Here is a 20,536-nt window from a genome sequence, read left to right on the forward strand (position 1 = left end):
ATCAGCTTGGAATCTGAAAAAATTTCGTTTTTCACTTTCATGTAGACTTCAAAGAACCTGCCCATGATGACAGACATTCTTGATCTGATTATCTGTACTCGGCATCTTCATGGTTACAACTCTCGCTGTACAGTCTGTAATTCCTATGCACGGAAATTTTAGTTAGTCAGTAATGAACTGGCTGTTAGACTGTTTCCTGTCCTCCTGTCAACATCAAGAGACAGCAGGCCCAACTTAAGATAAACTGATTTACGGGAGAACGCAAGCAGGGCACAACCAAACCAAATCAGTTTTTCCTCAGTCACCTGCTACAGTAGGTTTAAAACTATTCCATGACTTTTAATAACATCTTGCTAAATTTCAATGACTGTATTTCAATGGTGTGATAATATAAGCTGCCTATTGTTATGGAATAAATGTAGAGATTATAATTTTCTAATGTGAGTCAGTTCTGGTAAGAAAACAGGTGGTGTACCAACAAACTGCAAAACATTTTTATAACATTACAGCATTGAGCAGCTCTTCATATTTTCACACAGCAAACCAGGTGCATGTTTGAAGAATGGCAGAATATACTGACTTAAATCCACCTGCTAGCCATCACTCATACATTCCCATTTGATTTCTGCTCTGACATGTTTGTAATTTTTTTTTTTTTTTTAACCCGTCTGGGACCCAGCCACCGGAAATTTATAACCAACAGATGGTGCTCTGGAGCCTGGAATCACAACACCACCAGGATAACTTTCAATGTTTAAAATTAACATTAAGACCTGCCAAACTTTGTTTAAGCTCGTATTTGATCAGTATGTTTGAGATATCTTTTTTTCTCTACTTGTATCTTTCATGGAACAGTATATTAAACAATCATAACATGCATGACATTTTTGTTATTTACTCATTTGTTGTTCTCAAAAGAGAATTATGTTACATTTTTGATGTTATGTTACTGTACTGTATGTGTATTACATCTATGAGACTTGATAAGACGAAATAACTTTAGGGGCCGACTCTCATTTGTTTGTCACTTTGATAATAGGTCATAAGAGGAACGTTTCTCTGTAGTACTTTTTTATGTTTATGACTTTGGACCTTTGCATGTACCTACTCCATGAGAGGTCAAAGGGTCAACGTTTTATCTTGTTTGACAGTTTTGACTGTTTAACAACCAATTTTCCCATGTTGGAAAAAAAGGAAGGAATTAGTTACGTTTCTTTTTTCTTTGCTTTCTTGTGCTGTTGTGGATTTTGAAGATTAGCACACAGACACACAGACACACAAAACAATATCAGCTAAAGAAATAACCTCTACTAACAACGAGGGTAGCCTGAATAAATGTGGCGCCCCGTCTGTCTCTTCGGTTCGAAAATGAAAAATATTAGCTCAGGCTTTTTACTAATAACATCACAGGTTTGTGTGGAAGTTAGCTTTTGCTATCATGGGCCCTTTAAAGCCCACCTAGCCTGAGCAAACGTATTGGAGATGTCTGGGGCTTTCTATTGGTCGCGGCCTCGGTCGTGGGCGTATTGATGCATGCGATTGGCCGTGGTTGCTGTCACTCGCCACCACACACACACACACACACACACACACTCTCTCTCTCTCTCTCTCTCTCTCTCTCGCCCCCCCATTAGGATTTTCACGAAAACAGCAACCGCAGACTGCGTATCAGTGCCAGCGAGAGGGCAGCTACGACGGACGGGACCCGACGCCATGGATCCATCGGCGTGACAGCCTCGTCGATGGCGTTGCTGAAGTCGGACAAGGGGGTCTGGTCTCGCGGAGAGAATTCAGAAGCGCGAATTAGATTTAACGGCAGTGACCTCGGTATCACTTGTTAGACAGACAGAGACAGACAGACAGACAGAGAGAGAGAGAGAGAGAGAGAGAGAGAGACAGAGGGAGACAGAGGGAGAGAGAGGGAGAGAGAGAGAGAGAGAGAGAGAGAGAGGCCAAAGTGGACTCCCTCCCTCGGCAGAGCCGTTCCGCCCGATGGAGGCAGACGAGACCTTTGCAGTGAGCTCGAGGCCCGGAATGTCACCTGTGAAGCGTCGACACCTCGCTGGAGGACGTGACTGAGGAAAAGACCGCGCACATCTGTCCGCGCTTTCGGGAACTTCTCTGACAACTCCTTTAGTAAGCTCGTGTGCGCGAACGAAAGTTAGCAGGTCTCCGTTAGCTGCGGGAGGCGACCCCTCGCCCAAGATGACCGTCATAGATATCACTTAGCGAGAGGTTATTCGCCGCCTCAGGTAACGTAGGACAGGTGAACGACGCACTTTTTAATGGACTTTGGGCTTGATATTTTCTACTACTTTATAGTTCTCAGTCAGCAAGTTGGCACCCACCTATCTGGCTGCGAGAATTGACCGGTTTTGTCTCTCAAACAAAGACTTCTTGGAAACTTTTCTCAAGTGTCACCTCTTTCATCAGCCATGTCATTCAAAGACAATCCCTGTCGGAAATTTCAAGCCAACATTTTCAACAAAAGTAAATGCCAGAACTGCTTCAAGCCCAGAGAATCTCATTTGCTCAACGACGAAGACTTAAATCAGGTGAACAAATTGTTTAAAAAGCAAAAAAACAAAAACGAAACATTGGGTTTGTTGTATTTCATACTTGTGATATTGTCTGTGCAACCTGTATTGATTTTATTTAAAAAAAAAAAAAAAAAGGAAGCCTGTTTGTATCTTTCCGTTTGATGTGCACATTTCAAAGGGTTAGTCGGGCCAACAGACCGTGAAGTGCAAAGGTTAGGTTAATTGGAGATAATTAGTTTCCAGCCCAAGGGCACATATTGACCTTAATTCATGCAGATATAGGCCACCACCCAGCTCCATGCCTTCCAGCACAGTAGCTTGCTGTCAGTTGCTTTTATTTGAGTTCCAGTTATTTCTGTGAAATCTTTCAAAAAAACTTGCTGTGATGTCCCATGCTATAATACTTTCTTCTGGCATTTTACCTCAGTCTTTGCCACACTGTCTGTCTTTCTCATTCTGAAATTAACCAACAATCAAGTCCCCACTTACAGGCACTGAGGATGGGAGACTCGAATGCTGTTAGAAATGCACTGTTGTTTTCCTAAAATATAGAAAAGACAAATATATAGATATTCCTCTAACACTCCCTGCTGAGCTGTGTTGTGAAGGGTGGCATCAGGTCACTCTGAACTCTCTTGGGTTATATTGTGATCATTCCTTTTGGTAAGCTGTTTAACAGGACAGGTTTAGAGTCAACTGTATCCAGGTTGGCAGCTTATCTGAATGACACCTCTTCAGCTGGTAACATCTTCATCGTGGCTGGGTGAGGACAAGGCTACGTATTTTCCCGTACTGCTCTCCGTCATGACCACCTCCCTGTTGGGATGGAAAAAGTCTCAAGCGTTTTTCTCCTTCCCGCTGGAAATTCTGACCCACCGGTTATCAAGCTTATCCTCTGATGACTGCACTTTTTTGTCAGAGACCGACGACCCGAGACACGCAGATCATGTTGTTCTTTGTTTAAAACTCCTACCATGAGAAGATACCGAAGGCCTGTGACTCTCGTTCTGTGCATATTTTGAGCCAGAACTTGTGTCATTCCTTTTGCCTCCCCACCTCACCGCTCAAAGGCCCACGCTATCGGTGCCGTATTACATAGTCATTTATGATGGGAGGGAGTAAGACATTGGGGGCCGTTGCAAAATGAACACACACGGACACTCAGATTACTCTGTTTAAGCACTGAACCACTGAAGGGTAAAAAATGACCTACATTCATCTCGTCTATTTCTCTCTCTCTCTCAGGAGGCCTTGCCATTTGGGCTGCTGTCAGGTCATATGAGGAGAGATGGGACATTTTTCTGTACTGTGCTGAGTCTCAGTATTTCTCCTAGGGTTGTAGTCTTAATGTTCCACATGAATGGATGCAGCTAGTGTCCCACTATCAGTTTGATTCTCTCTCCACTCTTACTGCCTTTTCTAGCAGTTCCATTATCAAATAACTTAATGTCGTCTCATCTGTATGGTACTGTTCCTGTGTGCCTTCGGCTTTCAAGTTTTTCAAATGTCCATCGAAAGTTGGATGATGTTTCTCTCGCAAGTCTGCTCAAAGTCTTGACTGGTCAAGGTGATGGTTGGGACTTATGATGAAAAATTCCCGTTATGTCATTTTGTTTACGGAGTCACTCAGCTCTGAAAATGTGCTGTACCTCCTGTAATCAAAGTAAAAGAGGATTTTATGTGTGGCTTTACACGGGATGAAGTTATGACTGTAATCAAAACCCCCAATGGAGGAACATGGAGGTGCCAGACAGCTGTAAATGTCAGAGCTGCTTGACTTTATTTGTAGGCTACTGTTCCATAGACCTGGGCGTGCAGTTGAATTACGTAAGAGACTTAACTTGTTAAGCTGTTTGCGTGTAGGTAAGATTTAAGTGTAAACATTTAGTAAAATTTGTGCACCCTTACACACAACCCGCCAGTAGTTATGCGGGGCTTTTTTTAGCTCAGCAAACAATTGCTGACTACTAGTGTGGCTACAGTTCAAGTATGTACCAGAACTGTTTAAGAAGGACTGCCAGGCCAACTTGCTTCTCTCAGGACAAGTCTGATTTGCAAATCTGTAGCCACAAAAGCTCCCAGGCTATATACCACCTTTCTCTCCTGTTTCTCATCCACTGTTTTTCTTGCTAACTTCTGCCTCTTGCTTCCCCCTCCACCCACCAGTCCACCCACTTAGAGGATCAGAGGGAAAATCATGTGTGTTAGCCTTTCCTTTTTTTTTTTCTTTTTTTTTTTTTTTTTGCTATTCTAGGGCAGCATGGTGCTCTGGCATACAGCCAGTTGGAAAATGTAGCCTGCAGTCAACTCAAGGCAGCTAATACACACCTTTGTGTAGTTAAACTAAAATGTGTGTGGGTGTGTTAGTGTATTGCTGTCTGATATTGGGTCACAATTTGCAGCCTGAACTAGGGACTAGCCTGCAGTTGTTTCTACAGTGAGAAAATATGTTCATGATTGAACTGTTAATTGATATGTCAATGTTGCTGTTTTAATGTTTGCTTTCAAAACTGTAATTCTGTTTTCCCCTAAACAGGCAAAACCTATATATGGGGGATGGTTGCTGCTGGCACCTGAGGGAACAAATTTTGATAATCCTTTGCACAGATCTCGGGTAAGTGGTTTCATAAGTGGTTTGCCTTTGCTGGACTTGAAATTAATTACATTCAGAAGTCAGCGTTGCTTTTGATTTCCTTTTAATGAGGGGAAATTTGGTAAAGCTTCACGATATTCATGGGAACAAAATATTATCCTTGAAAGGAAACAACTTTCTTTGACCTGTGGTCTATATAGCTTCTGCCCCTGCCAAGAGTTAAAAGGTGCAGTTTTTAGGATTTTGTGTTGAACAACTGTGAGTATGAGATGGATAAAGTTTACTATATCAGGGCAGCTCAGAGGCAGTTGGCTTGACTAGTCCTTGCTTTAATTCTGTTATCCATTCTGGCACTCATTTGACATCTGACAAACAGGAGGTCTGTATTGCTGCTCCTGTAGCTGTTTCATGGACAGCAGCTTCCCGTGGGAGCCTTGGCTCTTTATCAGAAGGCCCAATTTTCAAACAGTAATAAGCCTAATACTGACTTTATTTCATGAATCCTGCTCCCCTAGCATCATGTAATGGCAGCCTTGCTCTTTGGCACCACTTCCTTTATCAGCTCCAGGATTATAATGTGGTGGTGAATCCCAAAGAGAAGTAGGGAGAATGTGGGGGAGGAGAAGGAAAAGTCCCAGTTCTCACAGCCACACTGATGGCTTCCATATGGTTTTTTGGGAAAAGCACCTCTCGATCCTTCAATTCAACTACCATCAACAGTCTGCTGCTGCTTTGACATCACCACTCATGTGTTCTGCCTATTCTTACAATCAGCTTTTCACTGTGGGGGTATAATTGGTGGCCTGTACATAGTGCTGAGGTGAGCAATGTTGGTCAGGTTTTGACTGACCAACAAACAATTAACAGAGAAAAAGTGCTGATGTGTTGGATGAGTCATGTTTTAGGACCACTTTAGTGTGACAGGTTGCAGGTTTGTTGCTTTATCCAGTCAGGTTAGGAGGGTATAACTGATTCTTTATAGCCCCTGGTAAGCCACAGATCTTGTTGGGTTTTTTTTTTTTTTTTTTTCCCCCCCAGTGTAAGGTGAAGGTATGACTGCAGTGTCCCTTTAACATCACCTGTGAGGGTTACTAGCACCCCTATGAGACCTTCCAGTGCCTTTTAGGTTACAAAGCCCCTCTCAAATTTCCTGGGCTCCAATTCAAACAGATCCAAATCCATGAAATATTAACACTGAGACAAAACAGTGCATTAAGATAAGAGGGGGGCAGTGGAGAGCTGATCAAGCCAATGAGGAAGAAGATCGGTGGAAACTGTTACCATGTCATTTGCACAAATATCAACAGAAATGCCAACCTTACCAAGAGATAAATTAACACCCATTTGTGTTTAATTTGAGCTTGTAGTTTGAGAAATACAAACCTCATCTTCTTCAGTAGGCTCAGGTCCAATGACATTGTGCCAGATGACATGATATTGTCAGATATCAGGTCACAGTTCTGTGCATTTATCCTGGGATCTAGTTAACACAATCAAAAACGCAATCTTGTGTACTGATCTGAAAGGGTTTACCCACTTAATTTTTGGTGTGACTGTACTGGCATTCAGCTGAGACGTTGGGGGGGCAAAGTGAAAACTGGATGGTGTACCTTCAAATGGTATATGCTGAAAGTGCTCCGAAGAACTTGTTGCTACTGCACAGCAACAGTTCCCCAAAGGCGTCCTTGAACTTGTATATTTACCACTTGGATGTGTGTGTACCCCCATATTGGCAAAGTCATCATGCCATGAGGTGTATATATAAGATTCAAGATTTTAATTGGAACTTACAGATTCATTTATAGATGAAAAATCTCTGGCGTTATAAAGGAAATATCAGCCAACATTTTCAACAATATTTGTTAAACCGTCATATCAAAAATTGACTTACTTATAGTAATTTGTGATAAACAGCTTTCAAACCTATGCTAAATATGTGCCCTTTTTCTCATATGGCTTCAGCCTTTATAAAATGCTGATTGGTTTACTGCTGGGAGTGATACTGATATTTAGCATGTTACTATGTCAGTAATTCAAAATATATTTTTCCTTTTCACAGAAATGGCAAAGGAGGTTCTTCATCCTCTACGAGCATGGCTTACTTCGCTATGCTCTGGACGAAATGGTGAGTTAAGGCTTTCTTCATGTCAGCTGCTGATTTTTGTTTACTCTGAATAAACATTTCTAAATACAAAAATCCTAGAATGAAAGCTGATATTTAAATAATGGTCTGATATTAAATACTAACTGGTGGAGTGGTCTATTTAAGCAAATTAAAAACTATGCTATATACTGCTCCTGTATAAGATTAGATGATAAATTCAGTATCTCATGCTCTCTACAGCATTATTTGGACATTGGCACGACAGTCAGGCCATACTGCCCGCTCACCCTTCTCTTGAGTTTTAGTTTTAACAGTTTTCTAACACTAAAATTATTATTGATTCTCCTACGGTCTTATTTCTCTATTAACGTTCTTTTAATGAAACTCGGGACAATATCTGTCAAAGAAGGGAAGAGATTAGACCTCTTAAACTCCTGGAAGTGTTTGAATGTGAAACGGAGTTTGCATTACCAGCATACAGCAGAAACCGCAAGTTAACTCACAAATAGGAACAGATCACAAAACAGAGAGGCTGCTTACTGAAATATGATAAAATGTAAAACAGGATAAATAAGGAATTTTTTTTTTTATGATAACCTGTCTCAAATAGAGGACTGGCTCTTTTAATTATAATTTACAGTAGTTTTCACTGTTGATCAGTATGCTTATATAATACATCCCATGGCAGTTAAGTGCCGAGGCAAGTAATTTTGACTCAGAAAAAGGTGATTTTATGCTTGTTCATCTCTGTTTACAGAACAAGGTGGTCTCAGTGAAACCTTTTCACATGTAGATGTTGCATAAAAACAAGAAAGACAAATTATTTTACTGACTTTAAAACATTATCAGTAGATAGTTATTGATAGATAGGTATTGTTGGTGCAGTTATTTTGTTACTAGTATTTTCGTCTGAGGCATACATAGAGTGTAATGGGCTTACAGCCTATTGACCAGGCAGTCACCACACTGTTCACACCAGTGCTTTCTTGCATACAACAGAGTATTTAGTGAATGTGATAAACACTAAGCTAACTAGCACAGCGGTGTTAAAAGGAATGAAGTGACACCACATGGTGTTGATACTAAAAGTCATGTGCCGAGCTGTGTGTGTTTGCTAACACATTGTGCAACAGCCCCGTGGCAGTTTCCTGTTCTGAAAGAAAAACTGGAAAAACCACTCAAAATCAGAAAGATTAATGTCTATAGTGATCTTTATTGGTGCCAGTAATGGAATACAAATACAGTAATTAAAAAATTAATATGTAGACTGACTCTCTCTTTCCATTGAACTCATGTTTTTCTAGGTCACTAGTTTGAATACAATATAGTTTTTCAGTTCTATATGCAGTGCAGCATGTGGGCACAGCAGCTTTTTTTCATAATGTGGCATGTGCTTTGAAATGAGGTGAAAGGAGAAGTAGTTGAATCAGCTTTTGCTTTATTGCTTTTGACCCTTCCGTACTGCATGTGGCATTCACTGGCAAAGGAGAGAGATGCCGAGAGGTTTTATGTACTAGAAGCAACAGAAGCTGGGATGCTGTGTAGATGTATTTTTTTCTTTTCTGTGCCCTTCAGGGTCATTGCATTCACCCTACAGAAATCTGCTACATGTTGATTCACTGGGCTAGCATATGCATAGTGCATCCCAGATCTTTCTTAACCTAGCACTTTATTGTACAAAACATGGCAGTAAATACTGTTCTGTCTTTAATGTCCTCTTCAAGCTGTAGCCAATAAACTGCATTTGTTAGGCATTGTTGAGGGGGATGTGTTTACAGGAAGAGACAAAGGGAAAAAGGCGGCTGTCTTCCTTCCATTCATCGTTCTCTCTGGATGTCACTCTTCATCTTTTCATCTCCCTTCTGAATGGAGGATCAAAGGGGGGGGGGGGGGGTAGCAGGGTCCGGAGCTGAAAATATCAAGTGACACTAAATATAGAACCTCACTTGCTACACAAGGCACATTAGAATAATTGATTTGTGTCAAATAAAAAGCTGCACAAACTGACTGAAGGCATACATATCTGCAACTAATATTGGGCTGTTTTAATCGATTAGTATTAGCATGCATATTACAGTTAAAATGTACAGTTCAAAACATTTCAGATGGCCACAATCAACATTAAATTAAAGAAAGAGACTGGCATTAGGATCAGTTTAAATCTTTATTGTGAGTGACATCAGGTCAAAGTTAAAGACTGCCAGCTTTCGTCAGTGTAACATTGCTCCAGACCACATCAGAGCCCCCATCTAAGAGAACTGGCTGGGGTTGTAGATGAGGAGCTTCCCCTCTGTGTTCGTCTCAGGCTAGTTTTATGGCTCTTGGGTCTTGGCTCTAACCAAACCCAGATGGATTGTGGTCCCAACCTGGAGGATGTGGCATGGCTCTGGGGGGAAGGAATGGGTTAGCAAAGGTCTGGGAGAGATCAGTTCTTGGAGCCATCGATTTGGGGTTGCCCACCAACGGTGAACACCCAACACAACACACCATTGCCATCATTGTTATGTGCAACAGACAAGTGGTAAAAAGAAGAAAACGTAGCTGCAGTATGAGCAAGATAAAGAGAAAATGTTTTCTGTCATGGATTGGAAGGATGGAGAGAGTGAAGAGCTGAAAATATTGGCCTGTATAGAACATGTGCTGCCATGCAAGGCTAATGTGTTAGTGCAGCTTTAGTGGATTGTTCTTGGCATAGGCCTAAAGAAGTGAGTTGAATGTGTCTAAGCTAGGTCACTGAATTTAAGCACAGTATAATTTATTAGCTATACATATAGACATAAGATAAAATTACTCACAAAATCCACTGTAAATTCAGTCTCCAGTATTTGCTGAATTTACAAGCTAGATTTTCCCGGAGCAACCCAATGCAGTTATTTCAGGGGAGTGTTGCCACGGCAACATGTTTTGTCCCTTTGTCCAGCAACGGTTGACCGTGGTATGTGTAACATGGGACAGAGTTATTCTCTGTTTTGTGGAGAGCTCTGGCTGTCTCTGTCCTGCCTGTAGGGACACAGGACAGAACACTCTAGAAGCAAAGCACAAGTGTGTGGGCTGAGGTTGTCTCTAGGCTTAGTCAGTGAGCCAGCCATTCTACAGTAGCTGTAGAAAAAAAAAAAAAACATCAGACACAGCATCGAAACAAATGTGCAAGGCTGGACTAGACAGAGTTATAGTTTTTTGCTGAGCGGCACGTTTCTGTGCGCGTGTGCATGTGTATGTGAGTGAATGCACCTGGGAGCGAGGGTGCTTGCCTGCAGAGGCCATGTCGGGAACAGGTGTTTCAAGGAGAAACCTTAGGTTTAAACTGACTTCAACTTTAGCAGTCTTTTCATAATACTGGTCTTATGATCATTTAGAGGTAAATAAAAGGAAAATGAACAACATGAACCAAAGGTCACCCATACACAGCTGTTTGATTAAGCTGTTCAGGTTGTTTAAGTTATGTGAGAAACACACACACAAAATCCATTATCACCTCGTGGTGAAGGCAGGTATGTGGGTGTAAAGAACTCTCCAGCTCCATAAAGCCATTTGAATTACATCAGTGCAAGTTAAAATGGTCACACCCACACTCTAATAACTGCTTCGCTATGCGGTCCTAAATACTCCACGCAACACCTAGCTCCTACTGACCATACTGTGACCTAATTTTAACCTGTTCTTACTGACACACACAAACACAACTCATCACATGATCTGGGCTGAATTTTTTTTCTTTACAATGTCTCAGTCTCTGTTGTTGAGCTCATTTTGAATCATAGCCTCAGTTAGTTTGTTTTTTTTTAATTTTTTAATTTTTTTTATTTTTTTTATACATCCTTAGATTAAGAAGGCTTTTGCATTGACACACTTTTATTACAGTTGTTGGTGGATTGTTTGCAATATTTCCTCACTTTATTTGAAGGCCTATGCAGGTGCTTTGAAAAGACAGTGGACTTTGCGTTTTCTGCTGGTCAGTTAATGTGTTTTAGTCCAGACTAAACAAGCACAGTATACCTGCAAATCAATTTAGGCTACCTATTGAGTTGCAGTACACAAAAAGCCCATTCACAGACACTTGAACTGCATTGCTTTTAGACTGTATTGACTCCAGTTGACTGTCCGTATCACGGCCATAATCCTTCTTATTCCAACAAGAGCATGGTGGTCTCACAACGTTTCAGCTGTTGAAGTCATTCTCATTTCATCTCAGCTCAAATAATTTCCTGTGTTTATTGGAATTCAAATAGTGGACCCTTGCCCCATAGTACAAGATCTGAGAGTTTTTGACAAAGTTCCTTCCATTTCCCACACATTTGTGAAGTCTTGAGGCACACTATTCTACTGCTCCTCCTGAATCTCTCAGACATGATCATATACAACCTCAGCCTGTGTTTGCACTCAGACTTGTAAGACCTTTTGACAGGCTGAAACATGCATAAACCCTCTCTCTTTTCTGCCCCAGTGAAACATGAAATTAAGGGCTATTTTTAGCCAGTTTTCAGGAGCTTTTGTCTTATGTTGGTTTGGGAATGAGGAGAGCCTTCTAGGGGATGGATGAGTTGGCAGCGCCTCTGAGCTGTGTTGTTGCCTCCAGGCACTCTATGCAGAGAATAAGTGGAGGCTGACCACCCTACCCCATCAAATTAGGGATACTAATAGGGGAGCTCCAGTCTTCCACTCACAGCAAGCCATTAGAAACGGAGCGGAGAGAGAAGTAAAAACGGTCTGGTGTACATACACTACAAGATGGAGAGAGAGAAAGGTGGATGATATAGGATTGAAAGGTGGATAGGGGAGAGGAGCAGGTAATTTAGAGGAAAAAAGGTAATGAATAAATAATATGCTCGTCACAGCTCGTGTTGATAAGACAGTGTAAGCCTTCCATATTGGATCATTGTAGATTGTTTACTTAATGTGGGTGTCGGGTGAGGCATGTGTTGGTTTAGTAGAGAGATGGTGTGTGAGAGTCTTCTTTAACCCCTGCCCTTCCTTCCCCATGGTTCTAGTAGGCACTGATCTGCTGGAATGTAAACAGCCATGGATTACAGTGGGGTCACTGTTCCAATTGCACAAAGCTACAAAACCATGGGAACAGCCATTCATACAACTTGCAATCATCAGGGTGTACAACACTGTAACTGCCCCTCAACCTTATGGCAACCCCACATCCCAAGGGCGTCATCCAGTATTGTATTTATAAAGAACATTCCCTTGTTTTTGTGTTTGTTGTCTCTGTTTTATCCCATTTCGGAATTTCCAGTTCCCTGTGGACTGTAGATCTTGTCATGGCCATCTCTGCTGCAGGCCGACAGAGGCTGACCACGATGAGTGTCAGTGGGAGGGTGCAACACACAGAGCATTTTGTTATCCTCTCCATTTTTAGCAACCACTGTGCAGATGTCATGACCAAAAAGTAGGAATTGAAAGTCCGGCAAGAAAGATGAGAACCCTCCACCAGGTTTCCCACCCACAAACACAGATGTTGTGAAACAAAATTCATGTCAACATTTCGGTCAAATAAACCAAACTCTTGTTCTAATATCTGTGTAATTCCATAATTTAATTATTAGTGGAATTATGCCAACATACACTGACTGTATATTGAAACACAAAGGGTAAACTGGAGGGGGTAGAATGGACATACTGCATGTTGCGCCCTGACTACCAGGGTGGCTGTCTACACCCTCCCCAGGACACTAAATGATTTGGCAGTGACGAGGACTGCTATGCGCAGGGAACTGAGAGTTCCAAATTGGGATAAAATGATGTGAAAAAATCCTTAAAAATTACTCCTCTTAGACTGTTCCCTGGGCTCTTCCTCCGTACTGTAGGCTACCTCATGAGCACAAGATCCAGGGTCAGAAGGTCATTTCATGAGAGCACAGGTTTTAAAAATACTTCACCACACCCACTGCCTTCCTGTTTAAATTTATATTTTATCAACAGGCACTGTGATGTGGAATTGTCATTGTAACGTCATCAGAAAACAGGGTGGCTTATCATTTGTAGCCTTGTAAACTAAGAAAGGACTATATTTAGTTTTTCTTTCTACATGTCAAAGGCACGTGGCAAAGCCTTGTCCACCCTAACCAAGCACCATGTATGTCAGCCTCAGTCTTCCAGTCAGATCCAAACCAAGGAGTGCGCCTTAATCTCAGTTCAGTCCCCTGAAAGATGATTGACGAGACACAGCACACAACAAACTTGGCTATAGCTTCTAGAAAAACCAGACCCGAAGCAACTTGATATTCTGAAAAGTGATTGTACGTCCCTGTGTAGGGAGAGGTTCATATCCACCAGCTCACACTGATGGCTAACCAGGGACCTTTCTGTCCTCCAAGAGACCCAATATACATGCCCACTTTCCAACTGAGTTTACCATTACCAGGAGAATATGATTAAGACAATTTCATTTTCACTAGATAAATGACCAATCTGGCTCTCTGCTGGCACTCTGGACTTTCCAGTGTCGTCTTATCTGTGCTCTTTAGTTTTTGCCACCATCCCGGCTGTGGCTAAGATAAAAATCTTATCTCCTCCTCTATTGTCTCACTGTTTTAATACTTCCATTTCTTTTGCAGAAGCACAGTTACCCTGTCTGGCTCAGGACTGAGTCTGCTCTCTAAAAATTAAACTCCTGAGGTTGGCCTGGCTATGAGGCGCTATTATACATGGCACCACCTATGTCACTTTTATTGTCTTTATCTTTTATAAATGTAGTTTGAAGCTGTTCCATTTATTAGTGTACAGATAATCCTGAAGAATTGCCCAGAAACGTTACCCAAACTGACTTGAAACTAAACTTAATTGTGGTTCTTTTCTTGTTGTAAACTCTTACAGATCAAATGTGAGGGACAGGGAGACATTTTATGTTTTCTCACTGACCTCCCCCTCTCCCTCCTCCACCCCCAATTTACTATTGAGTGTGCGTGCGTGCGTGTGTTAAATAGCCAAAAAGCTTAATGAGTGTAAAAATAAGGGCTTTCAAATTACACTTATTAAATTCCAATTACAGTGAATAAAACAGCATTGTACTCCAGTATGCACATTCAATTACACAGAAAAGGGGACTAAGCTGTCCTTAGGTTTGATGAGCAGAAAAGTTAGCTAGGTTAATAAAACACACATTAAAATCGGACTTAATTCATTGAAATGTATCTTTCTGGAAATGCACTGACAAATTGGTGCAAGTCTTTGGTGCACTTTGGAAAGCATCTGACCTCAATAAGCAAGCTTTTGTCTTCTCAACATATTAGAAATGAAAACCTTTGCACATTTCACAACACAGTCTCTGGCTATAAGGTTCTACTTAAACTTTGAGCTTCAATTGTAGGAACTAAGCAAGTGAAGACAGTCCCTCTGTTCAACCTTCTCGTCTCTTATTATATTGGTGTTCACTGCTGCGTGAGGTTGTGGACAGGCTCATTTAACACAGGGCACTAGGTCTATCAGCACCTTGAGTAAAATAATACTATATTGCTAATAGTAAAGGAATAGTGGTTACTTGAAAGGTATCAGTTTTCTACTATTGTAGGAATTCTATTTGGCAGTGAACTTGTTCTCTTTCAAATTTCTCTCTGTGAATATGATTGCAATGTGGGGTTGAACTAAATTGATGATGGTGGTCCACTGTTGTGCCATGGTGAGAAGTCCTATAAAGGTTTTTTTTTTCTTTTCTTTTTTTTTTTCTACCATCTTTTTTTCCTTCTTTCTACCATACTTCTCTTTTGTGCCCTCCTTCATTTTCTTGTCTTTTTAATGATTTCCAGCCATTCATTATCCAGAGAAAGGCCAGCTCCGGGAGGCTTTGGCTAAACCAGTGTCCACTCTCACTTGCATGGTCCTTTCTTTTACTTTCCCGTTACTCAGTCTGATTCACTTTCCCTTCCTTTTAACACCTCGCTTTCTCTTATTCTGCCACTCTCTCGTATCTCTGTCTTTCATTCCAGTTCTCTCTGGCCAATAAATCATCTGTGTCGGAGAGAGCAGCCAGCAGTATTGTGTAACTTCTCTCCCCCCAAACCCCCCCTTGTCTATAAAGCCAAACATTGCCTGACAGACTGCTCACTCAGTTTGTTCTAAACACTAGACCAGGACACTGACAAAAGGTTTCATTTAAAGCATCAGACCGAGGGGTAAGCCAGCTCTGAGACAGGCACTAATAAAACAGTGGGGTGGGTGGATAAGTGTCTGCATGTGCAGGGGGGGGGCACTGAGGCACAAAGTGAAAACGCCGCTATTGTGAATCTTTTTTAATTTTATATTTAGCTACACAATTCTTTAAAAACAGAATACCACTAAACTACACTAGAATCCTGCTCTTAACTCTGTGTGGTTTTTAGGTTGTGGTGACGGGTGGCAGAGTTGATCAGTTACATCACTGCAGTACAATGTCTCGGTTGGATAAAGTCCAGTTGTAACCTGGCCTAAGACTGGGTTTCTATTAGGCTGCTGCCTTGTGATGGCCTGTAGTAGTCACAGCTGCAGTCGAATGTCTTTCAGAGCTGTGACAGGTGCAGGTGTGTTGGATGACCTTTAACCTTTCACCTCATCATGGTGACCTGCCAATCCAACCACCTGTTAAGGTCAGGGTTCTGCAGCCAAGATATTTTTAGTAAGAAAGAGAAGTGCAGCCTTTGGGGTTGGATCTGGTGACATTTCAAGTAAATACAATAGCAAGGGTAAGACATATATTTCATGTCATGACATATTTAGAAAGAGTTGATATACAGGTGAAAATATCACTCAGTAGAAGCTCTTACTAACATTTCTGGGTCTTATTTCATGGGTAGTTCTTGCTTGTAAAATCCACATAACCTGCAACTTAAATACGTTGGCTTGTTGCTAATTGTTGTTGGGTGAGCCACTCACTCTTTAATAACCCACTCTAGCTTCATCAGGACCTGGCCCAAAATTCCCGTTTCCAGCAACCATGGACTGGCCTACCTCCAGCCTCAGCAACTAATCAGCTTAGTGCACTCTCCTCCGTGCTTTTTCTCGGCTTTAAAGAGAGAGCAGCAAAAAATGCCCTGTCTATGTAAATAAACCGCAGATCTTTTGAAATACTAACTACTGTAAGGGGAAAAAAACTAAAAACAGATTCTTATTTGATAGCATAAAAAACAAAGCACAGCAATTAATATCCAATACTTACTCGATATCTGACAAGCTATCTTGTCTTTCTTCGTCAACTTTAAGCTGTTCTTGTACACAGCAATATATTGTATTCAACTAATACTTTAATATGCTGGACAAGCAGATTATCTGAAATATGCTAAATATTAGGATAATGTATTAGTTTTTAAATTATGAATGTTAACCGGACCAGAAGACATCTAAAAAGTAATTTTGCCCCGAAGGTTTTGTTTATTGATGAATCTTCTCTTGGCCTCTTAAGTTTATTTTACTGTTAGCAGTCTTTTGAGTAACAGGTTAACTGCTGACCAGCAGACCAGGGCCTGTAGGAAGCTGCTCTTCAATCCTGTGGAAAAACGGCTAGCTCCAAAACTGAGGTATTAGCTGTGTTCCCAAAGGAACATTTTCCTATCCCTCCCCTATTTTCCCTTCCCTTCTGCCTGATGGGCTAATTTGCGTTGACTAAGCGGGGCTTTGGCAGATTTGCAGTCATTATCAAAGTAGTATTTGAAGCTTGACTGCAGGTCTTATGTAATGCCGTAGACTGAGTTACAGAAACTAGCTTCTTGTTAATTATGTTGCTGGAGAGAATGATATTTCTTGTATGGCTGGAATAGTTTTCATTGGGACCCTATGACTTTACAATGGTCACAGCATATAATTGATGCCTATTCACCTTGGCCTACTTTCCTAAGTGCTGTGTCAGAGCACAGTCTAGGACACTACAGTTCTCCAGACTGTTTTGGGCCACCTTGTGATCTTAGAACTAATTTTTTTTTTTTTTTTTTTTTTTTTTTTTTTTTAGTTGAAATAAAAAGCTGATTGTAGAGCTGCAACTTTAAGATTTACTAGTCTAGAAGTCGTGAGTGGGAGTGAGTGTGAGAGTGGCACTCTTTTGGAGGAACATTAAGATGAACAGTACTGGTTAATAGCAGTGTTCTAACCTTTATTGGGTTTGCAAGAGTAGCAGTTGCAATAAGCTTGTATTGGTGCAGGCTGTTAATGGCTGTGCTTTATTTAGGAGCTAATTGTGGCATCGCTGTGACATGCATTTGTGCACTGAATGCCAAGCCACCTAGGGACTTATATAATTCATACCTTCCTGCCTCTGAGCTCCACTATCCTGACAGTGGATTATGACAAAACTGCCTTCACATTTAGTTTGTCACCTCACTTTCACCCGCTCACATTCTTATCCTAGGTCTCTATGGAGTTTCTCGTGTCACCATGTTTAGGTGATGGTTACACAGGTGATACCAACAAATACACTCACCGTGCACTTGCAGTAATTAGTTATCACTGACTGTACATTCTAGAGTGTAAAAACTGAACTGATAAGCAGTGCGAGTAGACATAACAGAGATATCATTCATCACAGAAAGGAAAGAGTGAAGAAAATAAGAAGCAGAAGAAAGAAGTTTACAAGTTTAAACACAGTAATTGGACTGATGACAGTCAATATTATGAGGCATTGACAAGTGTGCAGAGAAGAAAAAAGCAGCGTTGCCAAATGTTGGAGGGAGTTAGAGAGCAAGGAAAGGAAAAAATTACCACCCTGGGACACCACACACACTCACAAAAACTCTGCTTAGACAGTCTGGGTCTGAACAGCCAACGCAACATGACACAACTCGATTGTAGCACCTGTTTCTGCAGGCGGCCAATCTACTCTGTCACCACCCAGACAGAGACTGACTGATTTCTCATACTCTTTCTTTTCTCGCAATTCATTATGAAGTCATTATTATTATAGACATTACATTGACTGATTTCTCATACTCTTTCTTTTCTCGCAATTCATTATGAAGTCATTATTATTATAGACATTACATTAACACTATAGTCAAAGCTTAAATTACAATGTTGTATGTTGTAGAAAAATAAAATAATATACTGTAGAAAAAGGGATTTAATTTGGTACCCACAGACACGTACTTAAATACGGCACCCTGTTGTGGGCTTCCCACCACTGTGGGCAGCCAAAGATCTGGTTCATGTAGCTCCTGTACAGTTGCATCTGATTGACTGATCAATCCTAGCCTCCATTTGAAAAGAATCCTGCCATCCTAGCAGAGAAAATGGTCTTCATCCTCCAACTCTAACTCCTCTTCCTCCTCCTCTGCATTTGGCGACTGCTGGCCTCCGAACACAGCATTTAACCACCCACATCCTCTCACCATTTCCATAAGAAGAGCACTACTGCTCCCACCCACAGTATTCTCTGAAATACCTGGTACGAATATGTGTGAAATTTGTGGCGTTTTAGACTTTTTAAAAAGGTATTCATTTATTTATTTTTGTAGTCTTTGCTCTAACAGTGTTGTGTTAATATGGTAATATGGTGAGCCTACAGTTGCCTTCACTGTATTGTTGTTGCTTTGTAACCAGGCTTACAGCAGATGCCCGTACTGTAGCATTCATTTAAATGCCTTTAACGCATACCAGTTGGGTGAGGTGTATTTGAAAATGCCTGGAGGACTGTACTTGGCCCTGCAACAGAGATGTCTGATATCCACCATATGGCTTAGTCTGATTTTTATAGAGCTATATGTTTGTGTAAAGTACAGGCAGGGGGTTAAGGATGATATTATAGCTGAGGCTATGGGAAATATCATGTGTGATTGTACTGGCTTAAAGTTGTCTCGATATTAGGATAAAATTACAGGAGTGTGAGGACTCTGGGACAGTGATGAGTGTAATCTTGTCCATGACCAATCTGTCAGCTCTAGTTCCTGGCCTAATTGCTATGTATACCTGTGTTTATATGATTATTGTGGACTTGGGAAGGATAGAGGGAGAAAGAGAGATTGTGTGTTTGATATTCCTCTGTAACAAGACTAGAGGTGACTCCATCTGTCTGGCACCTGAGGATATTTCCCTGCAGCTGGTTGTTGACATGCTCACTGGTATCAAAAATTTGTGTTTACCTCTGTTGTTCTAAGTTGCTAAGGAAAGATTTATTGCATAATTGCTGTTATCGAGAATGAGGAGAGGATGTTGGACCCTGAAAATACCTGATTCTAGGCCATGTTCATGAGTCAGGATGAAGGAGTGCCAGTTCATCAGCTTTCTTTTTGGCTTCAGTGTCTTTAATGACCTGGATGCAGGTTGAAGAACTTGGAAATGGTGCTTAAGGATCCTGCTGTTACATGCCTAAAGAAAAGTGATGCAAGTTAACGGGTGAAGTCGTAGCATTTGAATTTGTCACCACCCAAGTTGGCAGACAAACTTGAACCTAATAGCAAAAAACAGATGTTTCTATTCAACTTACAGGTGTTCATAACTAACTTAGCCATTGAGAAATATTTTTGGTGTCTCCATACTGATAGAAAGTGAATGAGAAATTGCAATTCTTGTAATATTTCAATCCATCACATAGTTAAATGCAATTTCATTCCCTCATGCTCCTCCTGAGTCAGTTTAAGTGCACTCTTGCTTTCCATGACTAGAAATGAATCTGTCAAACCCAAAAATGTTGATGGCAGAAGAAGAGAATTTGCTTCACAACCAAAAATGAAAGTAGACCATCAGCTAGCTGCCAAAAGAAGCAAATATTTCTCCCACTGTGTCATAAGGGAGAATGGGATGTTTTACTAAGCTGTGGAATGGCCAAGAGTGAAGGAAGCCAAGGGCACAAAGGCATGCATGGAGCTTACTAATTACCCTTTTCTAAACAGAGAGTTGGTTCCTAATGAACACTGTTGTAATGCTACACACCATCTGGAAGGAGACCACAGGAGATATGAATACTATATGGTAAGAAGAGGAGAGAGAGGCCTAATGCAGTGTTGAACTTGAAAAGATTCATTCATTTTAAAAGCATTTTAGCCATGAAATTTTGAATGGTCTTCATCAGCTGTCTCTAGCAGTTCCTGGCATCCCTGACTGGGTAAACGGGAAATAGTCTCTCTTCACTTCTTTTGCAAAACAAATGGCATAGTCTCACTTTGAGTTCTTCTTATAAAAAAAAATTGAATTATAGAACTGAAGCAGTCACAGAACTGTCTTAATGTACTGAAGCTTTTTTTTTAAGTTTTTACATTTGTACAACAATTACAATACACTAAGACAAAATGATAATCGGTTAATAGATATTTATGATTAATCAATTACTCAAATATGTACCTAATGCAGCATTTGACAATATTTCAATTTGTTTGAAACTGCATCATATTTCCATAC

At 40.9% G+C, this 20,536-nt stretch overlaps 1 protein-coding gene across 4 annotated transcripts in view; it reads left to right on the forward strand.

Annotated features, from left to right (window-relative positions):
* Positions 1 to 1,913: 1,913 nt before the first annotated feature.
* The window catches only part of si:ch73-103b11.2 (early endosome antigen 1), a 49,506-nt gene continuing 30,883 nt past the window's right edge, over positions 1,914 to 20,536 (forward strand). For all 4 annotated transcript variants that reach the window (XM_040134526.1, XM_040134527.1, XM_040134528.1 and 1 more), the window contains exons 1-3: positions 1,914 to 2,555; positions 5,077 to 5,154; positions 7,193 to 7,258. In XM_040134526.1, coding sequence (XP_039990460.1) covers positions 2,436 to 2,555; positions 5,077 to 5,154; positions 7,193 to 7,258 — 264 coding nt within the window. In that variant the 5' untranslated portion in view covers positions 1,914 to 2,435. The remainder of the gene's footprint in view (positions 2,556 to 5,076; positions 5,155 to 7,192; positions 7,259 to 20,536) is intronic.

This window comes from Xiphias gladius, chromosome 9 (genome assembly GCF_016859285.1).
Source record: "Xiphias gladius isolate SHS-SW01 ecotype Sanya breed wild chromosome 9, ASM1685928v1, whole genome shotgun sequence".
NCBI lineage: Eukaryota > Metazoa > Chordata > Actinopteri > Istiophoriformes > Xiphiidae > Xiphias > Xiphias gladius.